The following is a 26,064-nucleotide window of genomic DNA, read 5'->3' on the forward strand; positions in this document are numbered from 1 at the left end:
TCATTCCAAGTAACATGTTTGTTTTTATTTATTTTATTTTTTATTATTGGACAATTTATATATACATATGTACAAAAAACACCTATGACTACTTTTTTTCTTTTTTACAATTTCATGTGATTTACAAAAACAGGACAGGAAAATAACTTAGAAAGGATACGAATACTGTACAAAAATAAAATGGATTAAACTTGTAAAGGTTGGTATTTTACAGTGTTACAGATTGTTAATCTGTAGTAAAACAGCATTTGAAGAGTATGTCCGGTTTGGTGCATACTGGGCTAAGTCCATCAGCAAACAGAAAAGAGACCTGTATATAAGTCATCAAAATTGTTCACAAAAGATGTTGTATAGCTATAGTTTTAAAGCCATGGCTTCTCTAGAATGGTCTTTCTGAAGTGAGGAGAGGAGCCATCTTCACGTCAGCACTCCTAAGAATTTCCAGAGTAACGTGGCAAATGATGTTCCCAGAAAACTTGATCTTTTGTTCTTCTCAACAGCTGCAAAAGTCTCTTCCTAAACTCCCTTTTGTTAAGAACCAATAATAACTGATTTTACTGCATTGTCAAGTTTGACCATGAAATTTACTGCTTGCTTTTACACCGAGAGAGACAAACTTTTCCTATTTTTCATTTCATTTTGTTAGTGGTTAATAAACTTTGGGTAGCTTCTGAGGTTACTTTTGGAAGACTCCTAAGAAGCAAGACTTGCACCCCAATGCGAAGCATATTCAGTTGGAATCAAGTCCTGTGGATTTCAGTGAAACTCGCTTTCAAGTGTGTTGAGAACCACAGCTGAAGAAGCAGGCCTCTGCTTCCCAGAGTAGACTCTGAGGCTTGCCGTGTGTGGGCCTTTTCTGGGGCATGAGTAGGTTCAATTACCTTTCTCACAAATCTTTCTCATGCATATTTGCGTCTACATACACTTGTCAGCAATCACAGGACCAGAAACTCTTATTACTGCTGCTCTGCAGCGAGTGAGAGAAGGAATAATTTGCAAGGAAGAAACAGGACAGCATGTCCCTAATCGTGCCGACTGATTTCCCCTCCAAGCCACCACACCCTAGTTTCTCCCATGTGGCTTGGGGAGGAAAGAAAGTGGTATGGGGGTTAAAGAGAAATCCTTGCAAATTATCTTTTTCTCTTGAATCATGGCAAAGAAGCAGAATCCTCAACTCTAAAACATGTGGCTCCACCCTTTTAAGACCTTCTCATGCACACCTATATCTGCTCAAAGTAACACAGGAAGCATTCCCACGTCCATCTGTGGTCCAAGGACTGGTACAAATTATGGCCCTGCTTGATGTGGGGGTGGCAACTGCTCCCCCTCAGTGCAGCCACGATGGCTCTTTGTGGTGACTGGGTTGTCCGTTACCAAAAACTGAAATGTTGCTTGTTGCTGCTCAACACACTTCAGTGCAGATGCTGTGGTGACAAAACCCTTCACCTGCAAGTCAGACAACCAACCCACCACAAACTGGTGGCCACACTGACAGCTGCCACCAATAAGCAGCGTGGTCATGCATACGTCACTGCAGTGACAATGAAGGGCTTCACAATTTTTAAAAATATAGATGGAAGATCTATTAAGAGAACAAACCTAAATTTAAGATTATACATTCCATGGTAGGCTTAGCACCCAAGAATGTTTTTTTAAGAAAGAACATAATTCACATGTTGGTTTTGTTTTAAAACAATTATGCCTAAAAGCTGTGCGAAATTACATTTTAGGGCACAGCAGATGCATCATTAGAACCTGCTTGGCTGATGTGGTTAAGGCAATGCCATTTCTGTAACCTACACATAGGAGCAATGTGGTGAGCACACTGGGAGGAATTCAGCACAGAGCTAAGCTCCATCTGCACAAGCCTGTCTGCCTCTTGCACCTGCCTGCCAGCTTCTCGGGGGGGGGGGGCTCCCCTGAACCAATGCAGGGCCCACAGGGGGAGCAGGGAAGTCCTGGGGTGGACTTCTGCTGGCAGGACTACTTAGCTGAATGCAGGCCAGTGCTCAGCCACCATAGACTTGCCAACTCAAGGGTCCAGACTATAATCTTCCTGGTGGGCTATGTAGTGTGAGATCAAGGAAATGAACCCACACCCATCAGAAAAAGAGGCAAGTGCCCTAATCACTCTGCAGCCACACGACAGTTTCTCATGTGCCTAAGCGACCTGATCATTTGTCAAGGAGGGGATGTTCATGTGCCTGTGGCTTTACAGTCAAGGTGAAATAACAGCATTCAGCATTCAGGCTCTATTTCGCTAATACTGCATTTGTCCTACCTGAGAGCAACAGTCGACAGTTCTAATGACTGTTGAAGGAGTAGGACTAACTGAGAGCAGAGGCTCTTGAGAACTGGTCTTGGATAGAAGGGGAGGTTGGCTGGAATAATCCCATGTTGTGAGTGGCTGGCCTAGCGCATGATCCTCACCCCCATCAAACAAGGCAGCATTAACAGTACTGGAAAAGCAGAATACTTTTTACACTAGAGCGATAGAAATAGCCAGGCTATCTGTTTTTATAAGGAAGAACAAACATCCCTATGATTTATTTTGGACACCAGAAATTAATTTTGGTTTATCGTAAAATAAAACGTTTCAAAAAGCTGAAACGGAGGTAGAAAGTGTGCTTGGTTTCCTGACATGTCTTCACTGAAGAAAACTCATCCCTTTTTGCTTTTGAAATCCCATAGATTGTTCAAGTGCCCCTAACACCTTTACTTAGAAGCCATTCACTTCGCATAGACAAGAGGTTTTTTTTATTTTATAATGAACCACACAGGTTAAAAATGCTAGATGCATACTGAGTTCTAAGTGCTGGAAGCCACGGACGATTGTAGAATACTCTACTCTCTGAGATGTTTGTTTATTTTTATTTTTTTCTAGGAAGCTAGCTTTTTATCAGGTGAAACAAGAAGATTCTGCCATTGCAGGTGTACTTTACAAGAGTTGTATGTACAGATTCTTTACAAAGATGGGGCAAATTGATCCCAGTATAATTCCACTGGCTGCAGGGTGATTATGTCAGGGATAAATCTGGCCCTAGATAGGACAGTTGCACCTCTCTCTCCTTGCGAAGGAGGAGTAAAGAACATAGAACCAGTAGAATGTTTCTGGGTAGCGGGGAAAGTCTGTAAACATAATTCTCCACCATTACAAGAGATGGGGGAGGGAAAGTTCATGCTTTAACATTGAGGAAGATGGCGTCTTGGCTAGATGCAAGGGTTTCTGTTCTCCCAAGGACGCTTTCACTCCTGTTCTCAAAGAGCAAGCCTTAGCATTAACGGACGTAGTATTGCCATTATCATTCAATGCATCAAGCCTAACACACAGGGTAAGATCACAAGGTACATAGTGGCAGAGTTCATGTCCTAAGAAATATTTTGACATACCCCCTGTGTGGTAGGTTCAATTACCTCGTTGTTGTTGGTTGGTTGTTTTCTTCTCATATTCTGTACAACAGCTGCAATTTATGAAAAGGTAGAAGTCTCTTGGAAAGTGGTTTTAAAAAACCCAACGAGTCTTCAGTGTCTTGTCTCTGTTAGCATAGAGAATGTTGTGTAAGGAGAGGGAGAAAGTTTTGTTCCCTCCAGAAATGCACACAGTTCCCACTGGCTGACAGGAATCTGGCAACTGGATGAAGAGAATGCACCTTTCAGAGAGAGAGACATAAGGAAAAAACCTTTACAAAAGTGGTAGCTTATAAGGATGGTAGCTGCTGCTTATGCATCCATTCCAATGAAACGCAGCAGAATAAAGCACTGTTAGTGGTATTTATAGAGTACAGTACGGTACATCGTTTTCAGATGAAAGTCAGCTAGAAGTGGGGGCACTGCTGTTGGTCTCATACCTCTCCCACATTCTCTACAATGACTTTTTCACAAATATACCCAAATGGCAAATGAAGAGCAGAGCCACAGAAACACATGATACAAGCTTATATCTTGTTTTCCTTTTTGCTTAGTCATTGGTTTGTATGCATGATTTCACTCAAAAAAAGAGCAACATATAATCAAAAGTGTAGCTCATTTTTTTTAAAAAAAAAACAACAACCTGGATATACAGAACAGTTCTTCTTCAGTATAAATTTCACCTCCTTGTTTGTACATCAATCAGCTAATAAGAGCAACAGATGTAATGGTTTTTTTCTTAACAGTCTTGAACAGGATGGACCATTGAGAGAGACACACACACAGAGAAGTGAATCTTCTTCTAAAACATGTGCTATGGAGTTGGGTTTCTGTTCTGTTTCCTTTACTTGAGAAATACTTAAGTGAGCTGGAAAGTGGTTGTACTAAACTTTTTTTGTTGTTTTTGTTTTCATTTAAATACAAGCAGCATTACATTAGTCAACAAAACATGCCCATGACACAGCAATCACAAAGAGCTTGGAATCACTACTGTGGTGTCACAGGTCAAACCACCAGTCAGACATATATACACCAGTGTCAATTATTTAAACTACAAAAAGAAAAGTTGCATTATTTCTGCTGATGCCCCCTCCCCAACGCCCACCCAGCAGTGACTGATTTAAGACTGTTGTTGGTAGCATAGCAGGGTGGAGAGGATGAAAATGTTAATCTTCCGGCTACATGTGCTTTCAAAATGCAAGTAGGGGAATATTTCTGTACACTGGCAGATGTATTTGTGCTGATCAGTTATGCCTTTCTCGACAATGGTTGTCCCCCCCCCACCCCCATTGTAGTCTGTTATTCAAAAGGAGGCAGAGCTGGCCTTTTTAGATCGCTTGATCATGCTGGGGTGGAACTCAGTGTGGCGACGCGCATGCTTTGTCAGGTGGTCGCTCCTCATGAACCGCTTCTCACAGAGCGGGCATCGGAACTGCTTCTCCCCAGTGTGGGTTCGGTAGTGTCGCGTCAACTCATCAGAGCGGGAGAACTTTTTAAGGCAATCGGGCCATGTGCAAGGGAACGGTCGCTCACCTGTGGGAAGGGAAAGAAGAAACAAAGCAGTTAAAGGAAGCAAATTATGATAACTAAGGCTGGTTGTTTAAATCCTAGCATTTGATTCCTTAGAAGAAGTGCAGGGAACCTTTGGCTCTTGCCCAAGATGTTGCTCAGCTACAACTCCCATTCGCCCCAGCAAGCATGGCCAACAGCCAAGGATCCTGGGAGCTGTAGTTCAGTAACACCTGCAGGGTCAAAGGTTCCCCCACACTGGCTTAGAAGGTCATCCAATATATTCAAGTATTTCAGCACAAGTAATACTTTGAGGATGCTCCATTAAGGTAAGTAGGTGCTGTGAACAAAATAAGTTCGGTATCTCACAAATTATTGCACTATCACTGCAAAAAGTGTAGCAGGAATCAAAAGCCTGAACTGCAATAAACCCCAACAATGGCACCTCCAGTTAAAATACTCCTGAGAGACATGGCCAAGAGGCCAGACAGCCCTATTCTGCACTGAGTTCCAAATTGTCATGCCAAGAGATGTATCCCACTCTCTCACTATCTTAAGCTGCTGAGCAGCTACTTGTATCAGATATTAAAATATTACCTCTACCACAGGGCCACAGCTTCTCTCATCCACACTCAGATCCATAGCATTTCATTTCCAACACAGTACTAAGAGATACCCAAAGTGATTATCTCGTACTACAACTGGGCAACGCTATCCTATACAGGTCGGTGGGAGATCCCACAGTGGAGGAGCCATCACATCCTAAGCTCTGCCAGGCTCAGGGTTGGTGTAGTTTTATGACCATGGGGTGGTGGTGGTAGGGAGAACAGAAGGGCTTTACGACTAGCTCCAGAGCTTCCTCAACGCACCCTCAACATGCCCCTTTTCACCTCCCATGCTGCCAGAGCGCTGGTGGCAGTGGAGCAGACTTCTGCCTCTGCTGACAGGAAGGAAATTCCAGGGCAGCCGGCATTCCCCAGGAGCTTAGGATTGCTGTCTTAACCTGCAAATTCTCGGCAGTTCTATGTCAGTAGGGCATGATGACCAAGGATCTTACTGTGACCTAATTACTTTAAGAGACAGGAAGCCAGCAAGCCATGCCTAAAAATGGTACTCCAACTCTTTGTCATCCTTCACAGCAATTTCAATTTGGAAACCACGTATGAGAAACAAAGAAACACCTTGCAATTTTTAAAATAATAAGCAAACAACTTATCCTTCCTTATTAATGTTTTTCAGTTTGTGTTTTGGTTGGATCTGGAGGCATTTGCTTCCTTCCCTCGCTCCCACGCCCTGTATTATTAAAAATAAAGGCAAGTATGAGTCAACTTTGGTCAGACACACCAAATGCAGACACTGTTAGGTCTTCAAAGAAAACATGAACAAACTGAGTCCATGATAACTCCTCCAAGAAGAGCAATCCATCCACATTATGGCTTGTCCTCTATGCTTGCTCCTGCAAAAGCCCTTGCTGGACCCCGAGGTGCTTGACAGCTTCTGCCCAGTCTCTGACATCTCCTTTGGGGACAAGGGAAGGGGCTCAGGAGTGCAGTGGCAGCTCCGCTTCAGGCACTCTGGAGGAAGAAGATGCTCTGGACTCATTCCCATCAGGGTTAATGCCCTGCTCCTCCTTCAAGGAGAGGGCAATCCGACTGTTGCTGCTGGATCTCTCGGGGACTTTGGGTGCCATGACCACCTCCATGGCTTGGGAGTTGGAGCCACTGTGCTACTGTCGTTTTGCCCCTACCTGCATGGCTGGTTCCAGAGAATAGCTCTGGGGTACTACATGTCTACATTTGGGCAGCTGGGGAGCAGGGTGCTGCAAGGCATAACTCCATCCCCCACACTATTTAGCCAATGAAGCCTCTGGGAGATCCCTTCAGGAGGTTTGGGGCACAGTGACATTGGTATGCTGATGACACACAGTTTTTCTATTAAATCCAATAGGCATAAGCTGAATCAGTGACTGGATGCAGCGATGGAGAGGATGAAGGTCAGCAGACTGGAGCTGAATTCTGCTTAGACAGAGACCCTTTGTGTAAGTGGTTCAGAAGCCTGAGAACTGAGGAGCCTGCTTTTTCTGGGAGGTGTTGCCCTCCCCCTGAAAGGACAGGTATCCTGCTTTGGGGAGCTCTTGGAACCATATTTGCCCATGGAGGCCCAGGCAGCTTCTGTGCTGAAGCCCTTTGTCTTGTGCATCAGCTGCACCCTTTTCTGGCCACTGGGACACGTGTTGGATTACTGCCTCTGGATTACTGCAGTGGACACTAGGTGGGGCTTCTCTTGCAGCCCAAGTGACGAGTGACACTTCTTATCAGGCACATGCCACGCAACTGGGGCAGTTTTAAGGTTCTGCTGCTGACATGCAAAGCCCTAAATAACTCTGGCCCAGTTACATGAAAATCCCTCTTCCCCACCACTGCTCAGTAAGAACACTGCATTCAGCTAATGGAAGCCAGTTAGTTTTGCCGCCGCCTGAAGAAGAAGAAGAAGAGTTTGGATTTGATATCCCGCTTTATCACTACCCAAAGGAGTCTCAAAGAAGAGGAAGAGTTTGGATTTGATATCCCGCCTTTCACTCCCCTTCAGGAGTCTCAAAGCGGCTGACATTCTCCTTTCCCTTCCTCCCCCACAACAAACACTCTGTGAGGCGAGTGGGGCTGAGAGACTTCAGAGAAGTGTGACTGGCCCAAGGTCACCCAGCAGCTGCAGGTGGAGGAGCAGGGTAGTGAACCCCGTTCACTAGATTACGAGTCCACTGCTCTTCACCACTACACCACACTGGCTCACACTGAGGCTTCTCAGCTTGTGGTAATGCCAAGATGGGCTTTTCCACTGGTGGCCCCCCATATTGTGGGATGCCCTCAATCATTAGGGTGACCATTCTGGTGGCTCCTGAAAACAGACCTGCTCCAGCAATCATTCCCAAGAACTTCTGATCTCACTGTTTCAAGTGTGCTTTCACTGTTTCAATTGTCGTACTTTTTCACTTGCCTGGGTTGTTGTACATTTTAATTAAGGATGTTTTAATGCCTTGCTGGAATCCTTAAAGTGTGTTTTAATTATGTGTGGATCTTATGATTGATTTTATAGTTGTAAAGCACTTAGAAGTCGTTCTGGCATGTAAGTGGTATACTGTATAAAAAATAGTAACAATTAATTATATATAGGAGGACAATCCAGGATTGGATGCAAAGTTTTTCCTGTCCCAGGAACCTTTGTGTCTATATATCCAGCCCTGGAAAAAATATTAAGCTAAAAGCTTGAGAACAGGAGACCTAAAAAAGCAGCTCACCTGGTGTGGACAAAATAATAACCATAATGTCAGAACACCCATAGATTTCAGTAGCATTGTTATCACCATGACACAATTTCTCACATCCCATACAGGAGCATCTTCAACATTTCAAAATTCTGTACATATTAAGAATATTGTGTGCACTTCTCAGATTCAAAGATGTGAAACCAGCCAAATAATATAGCTGATAGAATGCTCCAACACTGTACTCCAGTGTAGTACATGAAACTTGATCCAAATAGACAGGCCTATTAATTAAATAATTAATTAAAGTATATACCACTTAATGCCAAAATAGGTGTCCAAGTGGTTCACAAAGTATAAAAACTTATATTAAAATAATAAAAATTCTTCATTAAAATACACAATAAAGCCATCCCTTTAAAACAATACAGCAATTATTCAGCGCAGAGTTATGCAGAGTTATGGACAATGTCTGCCCCTGTGATTTCTATGGAACTTAAGTGTGCATAGCTGGGCACTGATATGTGGCTGAGCCACACTGAGCCAGTGTGGTGTCGTGGTTAAGAGTGGTGGACTTGTAATCTGGTGAACTGGCTTCGCGTCTCCGCTCCTCCACCGGCAGCTGCTGGGTGACCTTGGGCTAGTCACACTTATCTGAAGTCTCTCAGCCCCACTCACCTCACAGAGTGTTTGTTGAGGGGTAGGAAGGGAAAGGAGAATGTCAGCCGCTTTGAGACTCCTGAAGGGGAGTGAAAGGCGGGGTATCAAATCCAAACTCTTCTTCTTCTTCTTATTCTGATGGAAGGAAACATCTATTGTAGTTCTCAGACTGCAATGCTCTGCACACCTCCCCACTGAGACTTCCTTTGGAGCAAATATGCACAGGATTTCTAAGTTAAATATGCTAAAGGGGGGATTATAGATGTATCCCAGAAAGATGGCCCTCAAAACTGTGCTTGGGACACTGCAATAGTTAGCTGACCCTCACATATGTGGCAGCTACCAAGAAAGTCAAACTTCTAAATCCTTCCATGCTCTATTGACTTGTTTTGTTTGGAGCACTCACCCAAATAGTGAGATATTTTCCTCAATCACTGCCAAAAATGAATGGGTTTTGTTGTTAAACACAGAAGTGGAATGGAATGTTGGTCAGAATATCATTTACTGTAAGGTCTTCCGAACATTCCACTTGGATGGATGCCATGCAGTGCCAGCCAAAGATTGCGAACAAGGAGAGCTTAGTTTTCTATGAATCATCTCTACAAACCTGTGCTGATTTTCTTCCCAGCATCTCTTTCATGTGCACCAGCTGCTTGTAAGATGTAGAAGTGATTAATTATTTCTGTATTTATGAGCTGGTTGACTGTTCCTCACTTGGCATCTTAATAAAGTCAACCATAGCTGTGAGGAATGAGACTAAAAAGGATTCCATATCCCAACTAAATAGAGAAAAATAAATCTGCTCTATCTATTGCCCTGGAGGATTTGATTAAGTAAACTGAACTGCCCCCTCCCCCTCCCCACCAATCACCTTTGACACATCAACAAGGACAGATGTGATTGAGGGTGTCAAAGCACATAACTAATGACAAATGCTACCCAAACCATTTACGGGAAGCAAACAACCACTAGGAATAGCTTTTACTCCTACAGACTGTTCTCAGAGACACTAACATTAACATTATGAATCTGTGATGATATAACCTGCCAGATATCCATATCCACTCGCTGCTTCCAATCTCAACATTTAACAAGATCTCAAAATAACATTTTAGCCTCTCAGTGGGTAGCAAGCTGAACCTGTACAAAGAGAGTGCTCCTACTTAGGCCTGAACTGTCCAGATTCTGTGGCAAAGCAAGATACTGATTTGTATCAGGAAACTTCATATTCTGCTCTCAGTATAAGTTATGCAAATCAGACTACGTACATATGCACATTTGCTTATTTTTCTGAACAAATGAACACATGTAGAAGTTAGGCAAGAAGTTGTTGATTTTTAAGGGCAGAGAAAACTTGCAGAGGGCAAAAGAGTTGTTTACAGTTACCTGTGCCGTTTCAGAGCTGCGTTGGCACAGCAATGTACACTCGGAGCTTCAGCACATGTGGACTTTCCAATTAAATTCAACGGCATGAGGAGATCTGCACATGTAAAGGGGTTTGTGCACAGAGCCACACCTTCTTCTCTGTCAAGCTGGGTGTGTGCATCACGGTGTCCCTGTATCCACAAAGGATCACTGAATTCAGACGACGGCATATTCTCAAATACAACTCTAGAATCCCATGGGCTGGAAACTTGTTTTCCAAAAGCAAAGCAAAACCAAACCACAAAATGCAAACTGTAACTATTAGGAATCCAGGAGCTGCCTCAGACACCATGCTGTAGCCTAACTGAAATCCCAGACTTGCCAGTCATGCCAATATAAGCAGATTGTGTGAGAGAAGAAGCATCACTAGGTATAAATGAAGTAGCAAACAGATTCTTAACAATAACAGCAAAGGGCAGGTTGTTATCCAACTCTGAAAGTCCTATCGAGTCCCAGGAGAAATGCAATGGGGATTGGTGGATGTTTCATTGAACTCCAACATGAAACCCCCTAAATATATTGTATTTATGAGTGAAAATGGTTTTAAAGCTGAAGGATGACAATAGCAGCTTTGAGCCCACGTGCTCAGAGAGGTGATAAACCGAAGAAGCAAAATGAGAGGCACTGTTTTACTGAGAAGCTTGGTTCAGCGGGAATTGTGGATTCCCCACCCCCCACCCCAGACTCCCTGCGTCATCAGGCTTTGCCCCGAGTGATGAGCATCATTGTGGTGGACACAGAACACCCCTCTTGGGTGAGTCAGCAAGAATCCCAGCACATGATGGTCACAAGCAGGAAGCTGCACATTCCCCCAATTCAATCCAGTGCCACATCTAACGCAACAAATAACTGGCTGAATTGTGGGTATCTCCCACTGAGAGTAAATACTCTCATCCAAATTAAATTAAGTGTGTTCTGAGAAGTCCATGTCCATCCCCTTTCAGCAAGGGTTAATTAGGTCTGGAGTATTCATTTTAACATTACAGGAAACCTTCATGCCTTTTCAGTAAAGACCATGGTATCTTGCTAAAAATGGATTAAGAACACACACCTTTATGGCTGGGCTTCCACCCTGTGGCATGGCAGTTAATGAACTCAGGATGTCCCAGGAACACACCACTGGTATCTATTGATGTGAAATATCACTTAGGTACAAGCCTGGAGCCTTTGTGAAAAAAGCCCCCCTACCCAAACATACAATCAGGGTGAGGCAGTCAGGTCTGGTTTTCTCCACAAGGCACCCCACCTCCTTCTTGAAGTTACTACACACCGCTCTGTTCCAGTCCTTGCGCACAAGCTGTTCCAAGCGTCTCCACAGCTCAGTCTTTCTGCTGCTTTGCAGGGGCTGCCCAGACTCTTCTTTCCAAGACGCACTGGGCCCCAGGATGAGCCTCAGGAGCAGGCTCCTTCCTTCCCTGACCTAGGCTTCAGCTAGACTCCCCTTCCCTTCTCTCTCCCCTCATTTCCCGGCTTCCAAGCCACATTTATTGTTTTCTTTCGGGACTAGACAGGAACCCTCTGTGGAGAGAGGTACCAGCCAGTGCCTTTCTATTTCTGAACCAATTTAGTCGGGTTCAGAGATTCAAAACAAAGTCATACTTTGGTGCAAGGGCTGCATTGCTGGCCCCTCACCACTGCCTGGAGACAGATTCATTGCTACAAAGTGTGAGCAAAATAACATTGGAGAAGGATTCTGTGTGCTCTTGCCCCCTTTTGTGATGGAGCCCCCACCTGTTACAGCTAGAAGGCCTAAAACTTGAATCATCACCCTATTTTTGTTTTCCTTACCCAACCACTGCATCTCAACTTTCCTGTTTTTCTCTGTCTGTTAGTTTCCCAATTTTTCTCTAATCTGGCTCTAGATTGCATTACATTACACATTGGAAATAACACTTTGAAAGTTATATTTCCCCAAAGCAAAGCTGGATCTTTCAGACTTCACCTCATTGTTCACTTTAGGCCACTTTTCCTCTTTAGTCTCTGCCATCTATCGCCACAACTGCAGTTAGGAATGTGGGAGCGCCTGCCTGGGAATGCTTTATTAACCCTTCCCACCCACCCCCCTGTGTTTCTGGAGTGGCCACAAAGCAGCTTTTGCTGCTCAATGGGCATGCTATCACCCTTCAGCTTTTATTAATTTAGAAATAAACATCACAGTTGCAGCAATGGTGCTGACTCACTGGTGCAAACTCACTAATATTGATCCATGCTAAAGAGAAATATAGTTAGGCGTGTCCATGCAAATATGTACTGGCAGGCTAGGAGACCTGGTAAAAGACAAAAAAACAAACCATTAATAATAGATATGGAAGGATCTAAACTTCATTCCCCATGAGGCATCTCTGAGGGCTTAGAAATAGGAGAATGGTTGTCTAATCATTGGGCGGGATTCAACACATGAGTCCCATCAGCAGGAGCCCTGTGCAAGGGCCCCCACTTACTTGTGCAATGGGGCTTCCCCCCTCCTTTCCCTGCAATTGGATTGGGGGGCAGAGCACCCCCAGAACAGTGTGCAGGGAAAGAGGAGGGGTTGCTCCATTTGGAAAGTTAAAACGCTTGCCTAGACAGAACGATCACCTGCATGTGATGTTGAATTCCTCCCATTATTTCATAATGGTAGTATTATAAAAGATGAGAACACTGGGAAACACTGGCCTGCAAGCGCTGCAGTTGGAGAACAGCCTTTACCAAAGGTGTCATGGACTTAGAAGACACTCGAACTCAGGACGCAAGGGAGAAACATGCTAAGAGAAAGGCACGCTTGGCAAATCCACACCGTGATCAACTCCCGCCTGGGAACCAATGTCCCCACTGTGGAAAGACATGTGGGTCTAGAATTGGCCTCCACAGTCACTTACGGATTCATTGTTAAAACTGTGTTTATGGACGACAATCTTAATCTTACTCAGCTACGAGTGATCGCAGAAGAAGAAGAAGAAGAAGAAGAAGAAGAAGAAGAAGAAGAAGAAGAAGAAGAAGAAGATTATAAAAGATGAACTGGTAGCTTCAGAAGCAGCTAACAAATCAAGGAGTAAACTAAGGCATCTCATTATGTGGCCAGACAACTATTATAGGCAGAAGCATGTTTTTTTTTTAAGTGTTCTCAAACAGCATCATAATGTGGTCGCCTGGGGATACCTCAGAACATTTCTGCTATCCAAGTCCTCTCTTCTGCTGACCTAACCAAGGCAAAGTATTGAGAGGCATATTGTGGAGCCGTATCCACACTTGGGCCCAACCTGGGAGTCAAACAGATGAAGCAAAACATAGTGACAGCTTGCACGGATCTGGAACGCCATTTGTATTACTGAGAGAGCATTGACTGAGCAGGCCACTCAGACAAGCTCCAAAGGAGATCCAATACCCTGTTTCAGCACAACATGTTCAGAAACCAGATTCTGAGCATTTCATTTGTCACCACTAGGACACTCCACTTACAAAACACTCCACCCGCCTACAAAATGACAGCACAATCCTCTCTATACGTGCCTACTCAGAAGTAAGTCCACTGAGTCAAGTCTGGATAACTTCCAGCTCAGTGGGTGCAGGATTGCAGCCACTTTCCACTAACTGCTGCATGGGGGGGGGGGGGGAATAGCCATCAGTGTATTTTAAGCTCTTCTTCCCTGAGAGTCAACAATCAAAATGCCTCCCAAATACCATTTATTTTAATTTCAATTTATTTAAGACATTTATATACCACATTTCTTAACAGTATACATCATATAAAAACATTCCACAGAAAATGGAACAATAAAACAACAGAAAATATCATAAAACCAAACACTACCTTAGTCATATGCCCAAAGTCCAGAAGGAAGGTCCCTGTCTAATCTCATCTGGGAGGGAGTTCTACTGAATGAACAGAAGGCAGCACATGGTTTCTGGTCACTTTCAAAGGAAAATAACAAGGACTGGGCACACAATGCCCTCAGGCAGATGTCCTTTGAATTCTGGGCACTCAACTTTCTATGGACAACTCCAAGACTAAATTTTGCTAGACAGAATGGAGTGTGCAACAAGCCCTCTGCTAAAATAAGTAAGCCCGCGTTATGCTGTGCTCGAGAGAAGAGTCCTGACAAACTGAATCCAAGAATGAAGCACAATATTATTTTAAAGAAAGAATGGCAGACTTTTCTCGTAATGAAAGACGTCTGTGTCAGGTTTACCCTGACTCTTGCTTATGCAGACAGGTGAAATAACACATACCTTGGGTGGGGGGGCAGTGGAGAGAACCAAGGTGAGCAATGGGCTGGAAATCGTCAAGGGCTCAGGGCATTCGCTCTGTCAGAATGTACATGGGCAACAGAAAGACTCTCCATAACCCACATGTATTAACCAAACTCCACCGCCAGGAAAATACTATGATCCAAGTTCCGACTCTGTTGTGGTGCTTATAAAATGGGTCTTCACAGCTGCTTTCATAGACAGCAGCTAACGGAAAATGGATGTGAGCTGTGGGGATTTTCTGTACTCTTCTTTATGATTAGCAGGATTCTCTGAAACACAAAGCAAGCAAACTACCCTTCTCTTCCTAAGTCCTCATTGACCTGCTAGCAACTGTTGGATGGTAGTTAAAAAAGATAAGCAGAGTACAGTGGTACCTCAAGTTAAGTACTTAATTCGTTCCGGAGGTCTCTTCTTAACCTAAAACTGTTCTTAACCTGAAGCACCACTTTAGTTAATTGGGCCTCCTGCTGCTGCTGTGCCGCCGGAGCACGATTTCTGTTCTCATCCTGAAGCAAAGTTCTTAACCCGAGGTACTATTTCTGGGTTAGCGGAGTCTGTAACCTGAAGCGTATGTAACCCGAGGTACCACTGTACAGCGGGAAGTGGTTGTATTTCCCACACAGGAATGTTATTGGACAATAACTCTCTTCATCCCTGACCATTGGGCAGGCTGGCCATGCTTGGAGTCAAACATCTGGAGGGCCACAGCTCTCCCCATCCCTTTCCTACAGAACAAACTGAGTTAGTGGATGGACACTGCTAGGCACTGATTTTCCCCCAAACAGCAGGGCATTCCAGGCACCTGCAAGTTCACTGGACTCATGGTGGGCATGAAAATGTCATGCCTCCGAGGAGCACTATTCCCTAATGCCAAAGGAAACACATTGCCTTCCTTTCCCTGCCCTTTGGATTTCTCCTCCCTCTTCTTCACAAAATAACCCTTTTTCTCACCACCTAAAGACTTCAGAGTCCCATCCGAGCAACAGATTACTGAGGGCAGGGAAACCATAATGGAAAAGCCCGACCTCAGCGGAAGAAGGAGGATCCAACATGGCGGCGAAGGTAGTCTCCGAGTAATTTCGCTTACTCTTATCAAAGTTTTAAGTGGTTTTATGCGGTTTTTATCCTCCCTTGTTTTTATCCGTGAGTTTTAATGATCTGCTGGCTGTGCTGGCTGTCTTTTAGTATCTTTTAGTATCCCGCTACTTGTTTTATCTTTGTTTTCTTTTTATCTGGGTGGCTCCGACGCCCGGACTTGCCGCCACGGCTGCCGCCGCCTCCCTAACTGGGAGAGATAAGTGAAAGGTTCTCCTGGGCATAAATCCTCTGCCCTGTCGACCAGCTCTTTCCTTTAGCTTTTAGTTTATTGCACACTACGAAGTGAATTTTGCCCGATTGCTGGAACCGAGCTGTCTCAAAAATCCTAGGAACAAGGAAAAGGGGAAGGAAGAGGCTTGAACTGACTGCCTTACTGTGAGTAATTTTATGGCACCACTCTCCTGGAAGTGGTAGTATTCTTGTGAGGAAGACTAAAGGATTTAAGGAGCTCCCCAGCTCCTGCAAAATTGATTTATGGGCCATGGAAAACGTCCAAGAGACTCTGACGAGGCATTATCCTCTCCAAGGCCTAAGCAATTAAGGAAGGGTTCACCTAAAGGAGGGAGAGGCCCCAAAGAATGTACCTACTCAATAGCAACTCAAAATCGTTTCGATCCTCTAACTGCCCTTGAAACAACATCAGAAGATGAGGCCCCTGAGACGTTACAAATTGGAAACGCTAATGGTAACACAAATGGGGATAGTTCCTATCCAAAGGAGGAATTGGTAGCCGAATCGGACTGCACAGGATGCGAGCAACTCCATCTAATAATTAGAACTCTAAACTGTATATTTAAAAGAATTGATGGCCTATCCTCTCAGCTGCATAGTCTTCAGCAAAAACTGGATCACCAGCCGGCACAGACAGCCCAAGAGGGGGCAGTAGATGTTCCATTGCGCCGGCAGAAAGCTCCACCAAACACCGATTGTATGAAGAACTGCAAATACAATCTCAACCCCGCACTGAATCGCCAATCCCTGATTCTACATCCAAGGAAGATTTCCCTAACCTTCCGGGGAAGGGACCTAAGTTGGACAACGCTACATGGGACTAAAGAGCACCTCAGATGGCTTCTAAAACTCGAGGCATCACAAATAGATCTTTGTGCTGTGCTTCCCTTAGTTAGCCAGAACAGATATCAGAGAGTGATGCTGGCTTTCCACTCTGCAAAAATCCCCTCTCTTATTATTAAGCAAAAAGTTTTTTTTGAATAATCTTGGTATTTTTCCAACGAGAGTTTTCATGGATTCCAAAATTAGACCCCTCCTATCAGAGGGATTAACCAAGGAGACGGTACAACCCTCCCGCCCTGAACCACAAAAGAGGGCTGAGCTGTACACTCCATGTCTGGGCCAGTCTCATAGTAACTCCACTCCTACAACCAAACACTACGAGTGTGCCAGTAACTCTTTGACACCCCAGGAGGAAAGAGAGCTTATCGCCTCCTTTGGAGAGTTACCAGCGATGGAACAACAAGATATTATAAACAGGCTGGATTTACTTAAACTTCAGCTCCTAAGGATCGCCTGCAACGGAGTTCCTACGAATGATACCCACTCTAATTTAGCGGTGCCATGCCCCATGGAGGTGGAAACAACAATTCCCCAATACCCAGCATATAAGGTGCCCTCTGCAGTAGATGGGAAGGTCCCACTGCTGGAGGCAGACTCTTCTCCTCCCCTTCACGCTGGTAACTCATCCCTGCTTTTAATAGACTTATCTGTTCCCTCTGTGATTAACCGATCCAAGAATGGAACTCAGGATAACACCCCCCTGGATAAATCGTTGTCCCTTCACCCCTCCATGCCGGACTTGGAATCAACATACATCGAAGACCATCCACGTCCTGAGACGGTAGTGGCCACCTCAAGTAAGGCTTCTCCACCAAAAATCCAACAATCATGTGAGGAAGACACCACAGTGCCGCGAGTCACCACAGAGTGGACTGAAGACCCAGCAGGACATATAAACCAAATGATCACAAGTGGATCGGTTAGATCCCCAAAGAGGACAGCTCCAGCGGACTTGGCAGGAGCCTCTTCAGGGCCTAGTTGGGCCCGACAGCTAAAAACATCAAATATTATCTATATTCACAATAGCTCAAGAGGCACACCTGCGCCAAAAGGAGAGAAGTCATCTACCATTAGTCAAAGGAAAATTACTGACTTCTTTAAATTTGACAACCCACCAAGATCAGCGTTCCCCCCTTCTCCATTGTGACTACCCAAACCTCAGCCAAACTCTCCCCCGTTCTCCCTTTTAAGCTGGAACATAGCAGGTTGGAAGGGGAAAAAATTCGACCCAGACTTTGTAAAACTAATAAACTCACACCAAGTAATTCTCCTGCAGGAAACATGGGAAGAGGGGAGAGTAAATATTAATGGGTTTGATGCTATATCATTACCAGCATGCCCGTCCACTAAAGGAGGCCGGCCTAGTGGAGGATTAGTCATAGCAATTTCCTTGAAAATACGGGCAAAACTCACGCTTGTAAATGCTTCCACCCTTGCAATTACAGCCCTGATTACGGGGAAAAACTTCGAACTTGCTATAACAAATGTTTATCTTCCTCCTGGAGGCAACATTGCTGACTTATACAATAAATGGGGAATCCTGGAGGAACATCTTATTCTTTGTCACTCCAAACACCCCAATATACCCAATGTTATAGCAGGGGATTTCAATGCTCGCATTGCAACAAACTGGGAGTCCTTAACCAAAGCCAAATGGTGGATAACCCCTGAATTCATTAATGACCTCTCCCTCCACAATCAAAGACTCTCCAAAGACAAAAGGGTAAATGAAGCAGGAACCCTTCTTTACCAATTGGTACTACGTCTAAACTTAGTGATTCTAAACGGGAACTGCCCACCTGACATACCGGGTGAGTTCACATACATAAGCCCCTCTGCAAACAGTGTCCTGGATTATATGCTGGTATCTCATGATATATTCCCCAAATTTTCCCATTTTAAAGTTGAAAATATTCAACTGAGCGACCACCTACCGTTGGTCGCCACAATGACTATAGACTGGACCCCAGATGGAGACAGACATCCAACACATTTGATTACGAACCCAGTACTGCAAGTCAAAAGTGTAAAATGGTCCGAACTTCATGCTCAAAAATTCTCAGCATATTTACAAGAAGGACTAAAACAAGCATATTCAGGATTAATTGAGGATTATCATGATTACGACCAAACCCTAAGACTATTCTCGAATCTGTCGGAAGATCTAACGTCTTTTTTCTCTGTCCCGACGCATATAATAAATCGAACACAAAGGAAGACAGGTGCATTGTGGTTCAACAGTGCTTGTAAACAGGCTAGACAACTTCTTGGTAACATCTACAAAGAGTATAAAGCCTCTGGGGCAACGGTCTTGCCAAAAGAATATTTCCAAGCAAAATCGGCCTACAAGCAAATTCAAAAGGGTGCCAGACTGGAATGGCAAGCGAATCAATGGCGGGCAATTATAGAAGCCTCATCATCACGGAACACCAGACAATTTTGGCTCCTGGTAAATAAAAGAACTAAAAGATACCCTTTAACTATTATTCCCGCCCCGGTTTGGGAATCTTATTTAAAAAAATTACTTTGCCACAACTGACTGTATCGTCAACACAAGAGACAAATTTCAAGATCAGCTTCCCCTCTGGCCCCCTACCGATCCGGAAGACATCCATGACTTGATCGTCAACCTTAAAACAGGGAAAGCGCCTGGGCCAGACCTGATCCCAGCAGAAGCTATAAAATACCACGCAGACTGGTGGGCCAAGGTCCTGGCGAACATCTTCGATGCAGTTAACAACTCTGGAATGATTCCGGAAGTATGGAAGGACGCTGTTATCGTTCCAATCCACAAAAAGGGCTCACCAGATGACCCGGGGAACTACAGGAACATCAGCCTGCTCTCAATAGTGGGGAAACTGTATGCCCGCTCCCTGTTGAACAGACTAATCCAATGGGCCGAAGAGAAAAAATTAATTGGGCCCGAACAAGCCGGATTCCGCCCAAAACAGTCAACAATTAATCATATTCTAATTTTACAGCATCTTGCCTGGAAATATTCCACCCCAAAAGGTGGCCAACTCTGTGTGGCATTCATTGACCTGAAGGCAGCATTCGATAGTATCCCCAGGAGCATCCTCTGGGAAAAACTCACCCGCTGGGGCATTGACAGAAGGCTTCTCTGGCTAATAATCAAACTCCATGAGAACTCAGCGGCCAGAGTGAGATTCACCCCGGAGGGTGATCTCACGAATTCAATTCCCATTAACAGAGGTGTCCGACAGGGTTGTATATTGGCTCCACTCCTGTTCAATTTGTTCATAAGTGACATGAGGACTCCCCTGATAGAGGCCCAAGAAAGGATTCATGCACCCCGCCTAGCACTTTATCGCTGCCCCTTGTTACTATATGCGGATGACGCAGTCATTCTTTCTTTTTCTAGAGTAGGTCTCAGGAGGGCCCTAAAAATTTTTGGATCATACTGTCACGCAAATTCCCTTACAATTAATTATGGAAAATCTAAGATCCTGATTTTCTCAAAGAGCCGGAAACTCCATAATTGGAGAATTGATGGGAGAGTCATCGAACAAGTCTATAGATTCCAATATTTGGGAGTCTGGTTACAACATAACCTCAGATGGAAGGCCCATGTAGCCTATGTTACAAATAGAGCCAAATCTATCTCCTTGGCGATCTTGCGATTCTTCTTCACCGATGGGGCCCTTCATATCCCATCGGCGTTGAAAGTCTTCAAGGCCAAGGTGATCCCGACGATTGCTTATGCCATCTCAATTTGGGGGACTTTTGCCAACCTATCTCACCTGGAGGTCATTCAAAATCAGTTTTTAAGAGGGATATTGAAACTGCCCAACTGTGTAAGTAATACAGCGTTACGCATGGAACTTAATATTGTATCCCTGGAAAATGCTCTGTGGAAGCACATACTTTGTCACTGGTTATCTCTATGGCACAATCTCCCAAACTTGTACTTGATACAATGTATGTGGAGAGATGATTTCCAGAGCCCATGGGTAAAAAAATTACAGCTGAAAATAATGGCAATGGGAATCTCCCCATCCAAATTACTAGAGCAGGATATAGTTCCAGCTAAAAGAACAGTAACCTGTAAGCTAGAGGAGATGGACTTGCAGCAGAAAATGATCTTGGGCAATGGTACCTGCTCACCTCTAAATCTTGGTTTATTACCCCTCTTAAGGCTCCCAAACTATTTGAATTCTTTAACTTCCTCAGCTCATAGATATGCCTTTGTAAAGGCAAGATTCAACACCTTCCCATCGAACGTGCTGAGAAATAGATTCTCCAATGGACAGATATCGCTCTTATGTGATTGTAATTGTGGGGCACCAGAATCGTTGCATCACATAATTCTTGATTGTGCTTTTCACTTATCGGCCAGGAGCAAGTTTCTTGCTCAATATCTTAAGGGAATTGCCGATGATACGACTGAAGCCAAATTGAGATATCTATTAAATGATGATGACCCCCTAAGATCACTCATGGTTGCCAGATTCTTGATCAGCGTCCTATCCCTAAAGAAGAGAAACGGACTCCTGTGTGGCTCGGATAATCCCTTTAAACCATGATCTATGTTTTAGGATGTAATTAGGTGATATCACCATTGATGTCTTCTATCAATTTATGAGCAGAGGGCGATGTTTATGCTACAAATTTGTTGTAATGTATGATGTTGGTCTTCTGTTTTTGTTTTGCTTGGTTCTTGTCTGTTTTTTTTTTTTTTTGTAAGTTTTGGCGGTTTTAAATTTGGAGGTTAAAGTACATTATGGTGGTATGGGAAACTGTTGTGTGACGGGCCAATGGCCGTAATAAAGATCAATTCAATTCAATTCCCGACCTCAGCTCACAGTACAAAGGATATCTATACAAAAAGAATGGATTTATACAAATCCCATGGAAAGAACTGTATTCATTGTGCTACATGGGGTTATTATTGAGGGACTGGTACTGGTTAAATATCAAGTACAGTGGTGCCTTGGGGAGCGGAAGACAGGGAGCAAGTTAACAACGGTCCTGAATTTTGCCAGGAAACATTGTTGACCAAGAGCTCAAGATGGAGCACAGATGGGGAAACGTGTGGCTCTCCAGATGGTCTTGGACTCCAGCTCTTGCCAGACCCAAGCAACATGGCCGATGGTCAGAGATGCTGGGTACTGGAGCTCAGCAACACCTGGAAAGCTCCATGTTGTCTTAGCCCTGCTCTAGAAGAAAATAAAAAACAGAGCTACAGAGCTCTACATCTATGGATGGAAACCAAACACATCCAGACCCCAGAGTATAATGTTCCCTAGGGGCAGAGCAAGAATTAGCCATACTGTACTCACAAACTTGCAGCGATGGAACACTGCTGTTCCTAAAACTTACAGAGATTATGCCAGTGGCCTGAGGAAAATTACTGCCGAAGAAGGTCAGTTGTTTGTCTTGTATGTACTTTACTATCCTGCAGTTGGCTGGCTAGCCTTGAATCTGCCTACTTGGCAACAGTTTCAGTAGATCAGCTGGAGGGAGGCCTGTAAATTAAAGTGAAGTCCAGACACAGAATCCCTGCAAACAAATGGCTGGTCTGGCAAATGCTGTGATGTGTCCACGTGGTCAGAGTATACTACACGACATTCATTTTATTACAGTAGTATACTCTAAGGGCACAGAGATAAGGCCAGAAAAGGGGGTTAAAACCAAATCCTCCGGACAGCTGATACTCCTTGCTTCCATACCTTGGCCATTTAAGAAGTGCACTGCGCATAAAGCAGTGCTTTAAACTTATTATGCTGCCAAATAGGCCGTTTTACTTACAAAAAAGTCCAAGAGGTAAATATAGAAGTTACAATCAAACACTGATAGCTAGATCCCCCACATGAGACCTGAAACAAAATGCTGCCTGCTTCCTCTCCCTTTAATGGGGGAGCTGCTCTTCTCAGGCTCCCAGCAACCAGCCTTGCCCTCGATGGGGCTCCAGCCGGCCAGCTCAGTCCCTTTCCCTCTCTTAGTCCATTTCGCTTTTCAAACTGACACTCAATATTTTATGGCTCCTGGAGGCGACTAAGTCCTCATTGGGCTCTCTTTTTTAAAGGAGGGGGAGGTAGGGAGGAAGGCTGGTCCCTTTTGTGTTTTAAAAAAGGTATTGCCTCTGGCATCTCCCACTTGTTTCTCAGTGGCTTTGCTTTGGCTCAAATCTTTGCTGCTGGTCTTCAACTACGTGAGAAAGAGTGCCAACTACATTTTAAAATTGTGTTTGGGTGTTTATAATATTTGTTGTTGTTGTTGTTTAGTCATTTAGTTCTGTCCGCCACTTCGTGACCCCCTGGACCAGAGCACGCCAGGCCCTCCTGTCTTCCACTGCCTCCTGCAGTTTGGTCAGACTCATGCTGGTAGCTTCGAGAACACTATCCAACTATCTCATCCTCTGTCGTCCCCTTCTCCTTGTGCCCTTCATCTTTCCCAACATCAGGGTCTTTTCCAGGGAGTCTTCTCTTCTCATGAGGTGGCCAAAGTCTTGGAGCCTCAACTTCACAATCTGTCCTTCCAGTGAGCACTCAGGGCTGATTTCCTTAAGAATGGATAGGTTTGATCTTCTTGCAGCCCATGGGACTCTCAAGAGTCTCCTTCAGCATATAATATTTAACCAGCAGCAAAATTAAGAATTAAAATATTCCTCCAGAATGCTAATAACTTTCTGAACTAAAAGAGGTTTGGGCTCCCCAGCCGATCTTAATTTATAGGAATGATAGCTGGTGACACTGCATAGCCACACAGGTTTGACAGCATAGGGAACAAGCCAATGCCCACCTAAATCCCAAATCCACACCCAAATCCAGAGACCCTAATTTGAATGCCAACCCTGGCTCACTGCTCAGATCCATAGAGAGTGCATGCCTACATTCTGCACATGCTCTCCTCCCTCCTTCGTGGAGTTCCCTCTTCAGAGGTGGCCCAGGGCCATGGGCATAGCCAGGGGGGGCATGGGGGCAGCTGCCCCCTGAATAAATAAAATTCAATAAAAATACATAACAAACTGAGGTTTTGCCCCCCTAATAAAAGGCCTGCCCCCCAACAAATATCCTGGCTACGCCCATGCACCTTAAGACCTTAAGAGCTTCTTTCAAGCTCAAAAAAGAGAGGTGGGGTGCATTTCCCTTTGAAATGTGCATCCCTCACACATATATACCCCTTTTGGCACTTGGGGGAATTTAAAGAGCAGTTTCAGGGATAAGGAGGGCGCCTGCCACTTGGGAGGGGTGAAGGACCAGATACACATATGGAAGGCAAGTGTATGCTTCTCTATATCCTTGTCCCCAGCTGCAGCCTTAATGTTACGAGTCATTAGGATACGGATTGAAAAGGAAATGAAAACAAAACAAAACATGCATCATAAAGCTTTTACAGACATCTAAGGTGCAATCACATTTGGGATACAGGTTACATTTCTAATTTGCACCACAAAAAGGGCTAAAGCATTTGGAGCTCTTTTTTAAAAAAGATGAATTGGAGCATGCATGGTAGACAATTTTTAAAAAGTGACTAGTTTGAAGAAAATACAGAGGACTTTCTCTCCCTTTCATAATACTAGAAACCCAGGCTCACCCAAAAATTAATGATTTACTGTGAATGTGCAAATTGCTGCTCCCTGCCAATGGGCAGCAACAAACCACAACCCTTGATTTAACATTACAGATGCACCATGGATTGTGGTTTGTTTTGCTCATACAAACCACAATTGGTAAGTCAACGACACACCTTGACTTTGCAAAGTGGCTTGTTTGGAGCAAAAAAAATCACAACCCCCAGTTGGAATATCAAACTAAATCCTTTATCACTGTTTGTTGAAGTGGGAGCAATCTGTGCATTCAAGGTAACTATTTACTATGGCTTACCATGATGTATCACTGATTGGCAATAGGTTCAGGGTAGGAAAGAAAAGAAAAGAAGTATTTCCTGCAACACAACCAACTTATAGAACTCAGCATATAACGTGCTACAACTATTATCTGTGATAGCTAAATGGAACCCCAGTGCTTCAGCAAACAGCTGTGGGTGCGTGTCCTTTGCAACCCTGTCGGTGGGCTCCTCAGGGGCAAACAGAACACCGGGATCCTGCAGATGATTTAGTGTGCTTCCATTTACTGTTGCACATCAGCCTGAGGGAGCTTTTAAACAGATAAAGTGAAAACTAAGGAAGGAAAAACGGAGCTCTTAGAAAGGTTGCATTCACCCCATAAATAAAAGGGGTATAGGAAGAATTAATGAATGTTCCCCACAATCCCCAAACTCAAGAATCCAGTTACCACAAACAATACAAAGAAAACACTCCGAAATACCTTGCATTCCTCTTTGTCTCCCAAGGCCTCTGGAATGTGTGGCGTTCCTGCTTTCTTCCGAGAGTGCGTAGGGTCTTCTGAGCTCCTGCGCTGTCCAAGCACCCGCCCACCAGCTTGCATCACACAAGGCTGTGCAGCTCTTGTCAATCTTAGCCAGAGATGTATCCAAATTGCCCAGAAATGACTGAAGTCTCAGTGGATGGGTGAGAAGTATAGGAATGTGTCCAGATCAGGATTTCTTCCTTGTTCCAGAATGCTGCTGTTATCCCCCAATGTTTGGCCATGCTACTCCTTCATTCTTCTTCTGGCATGGATTATCCCAAGGAAATGATTCCTGGCTGGGCAACAGAGTCTGAACACCCAGTTCCAAAGACTCAAGATTAAGAATTCCACTCTCACGGAATCCTGAGGTTTACAAGCATCTGGATACTTCATGGCCAGCTGGCAGCAGATCTGCAAAGCATCGTTTTCCTTCATATATGTGATAAATAGTCAGCTTGTTAGGAAGCCACAAAGATACTGATGCTGGTGAGAAGAAAATGCATTTAGATCCACAGTATGTGCATTTCTAGAGGCATGGTATCTGCTTGCTAGGAAAACATGGCCCATAAAGAAGAGTGATTAGACCAGAGAAGCCACTGAGACACAAAACCGTAGCTTCATAGACTTTAGCATCGATATCTCAACTTTAGCAAAATTGTTTTTCTTACTTGGAAGAAACAAAGGTAATTTGAACAGTGCAGGACAGCCAAGCAGCAAGAATGGAGGACAAGGTCTCTGGATTACTCAAGTGTGGATACAGCATTTGGGTTAGGTATCTACCTGTCCCTGAGAGACATTTCTGTTGCTGCACAGCTGCATTCTTTAATCTATACAAGGAGTAAGGAGTCTCCTGTATTAAAAACCACAAATTTCAAGATGGGAAGATGTTTCCATTTTTTTGAAAATTGATATACTTAATATGCTTGCTGTTTTCAAAAGCTTCAAACTTTCTTTGTTTTTACTGATTTACAGAATTGAGAACGCTGTAACCATTTTTCTTTCCTTTTTGTATGGTTAAGAAAGAGAAGCATAACCCACTGACTTCGCAAGATGCAATAAATATGC

General features: G+C 44.1%; 2 protein-coding genes and 1 long non-coding RNA gene across 3 annotated transcripts in view; 1 reads left to right on the plus strand and 2 right to left on the minus strand.

Annotated features, from left to right (window-relative positions):
• Nucleotides 1-7,442, plus strand: part of SMC5 (structural maintenance of chromosomes 5) — a 64,543-nt gene extending 57,101 nt beyond the window's left edge. Inside the window, exon 25 of the mRNA XM_081930433.1 lies at nucleotides 6,865-7,442. The gene's annotated coding sequence lies outside the window, so the exon portion shown is untranslated. The remainder of the gene's footprint in view (nucleotides 1-6,864) is intronic.
• KLF9 (KLF transcription factor 9) overlaps nucleotides 4,040-26,064 on the minus strand; it is a 29,758-nt gene continuing 7,733 nt past the window's right edge. Inside the window, exon 2 of the mRNA XM_081930774.1 lies at nucleotides 4,040-4,941. Coding sequence (XP_081786900.1) covers nucleotides 4,712-4,941 — 230 coding nt within the window. The 3' untranslated portion in view covers nucleotides 4,040-4,711. The remainder of the gene's footprint in view (nucleotides 4,942-26,064) is intronic.
• Nucleotides 13,922-21,615, minus strand: LOC309380690. Its single transcript, XR_014173034.1, has 2 exons — nucleotides 21,480-21,615; nucleotides 13,922-15,519 (listed from the first exon to the last, which is right to left on the minus strand). It is a non-coding gene; the product is annotated as an uncharacterized lncRNA (long non-coding RNA).

The sequence above is a fragment of the Podarcis melisellensis genome (genome assembly GCF_964234715.1).
Source record: "Podarcis melisellensis genome assembly, chromosome: 11".
NCBI lineage: Eukaryota > Metazoa > Chordata > Lepidosauria > Squamata > Lacertidae > Podarcis > Podarcis melisellensis.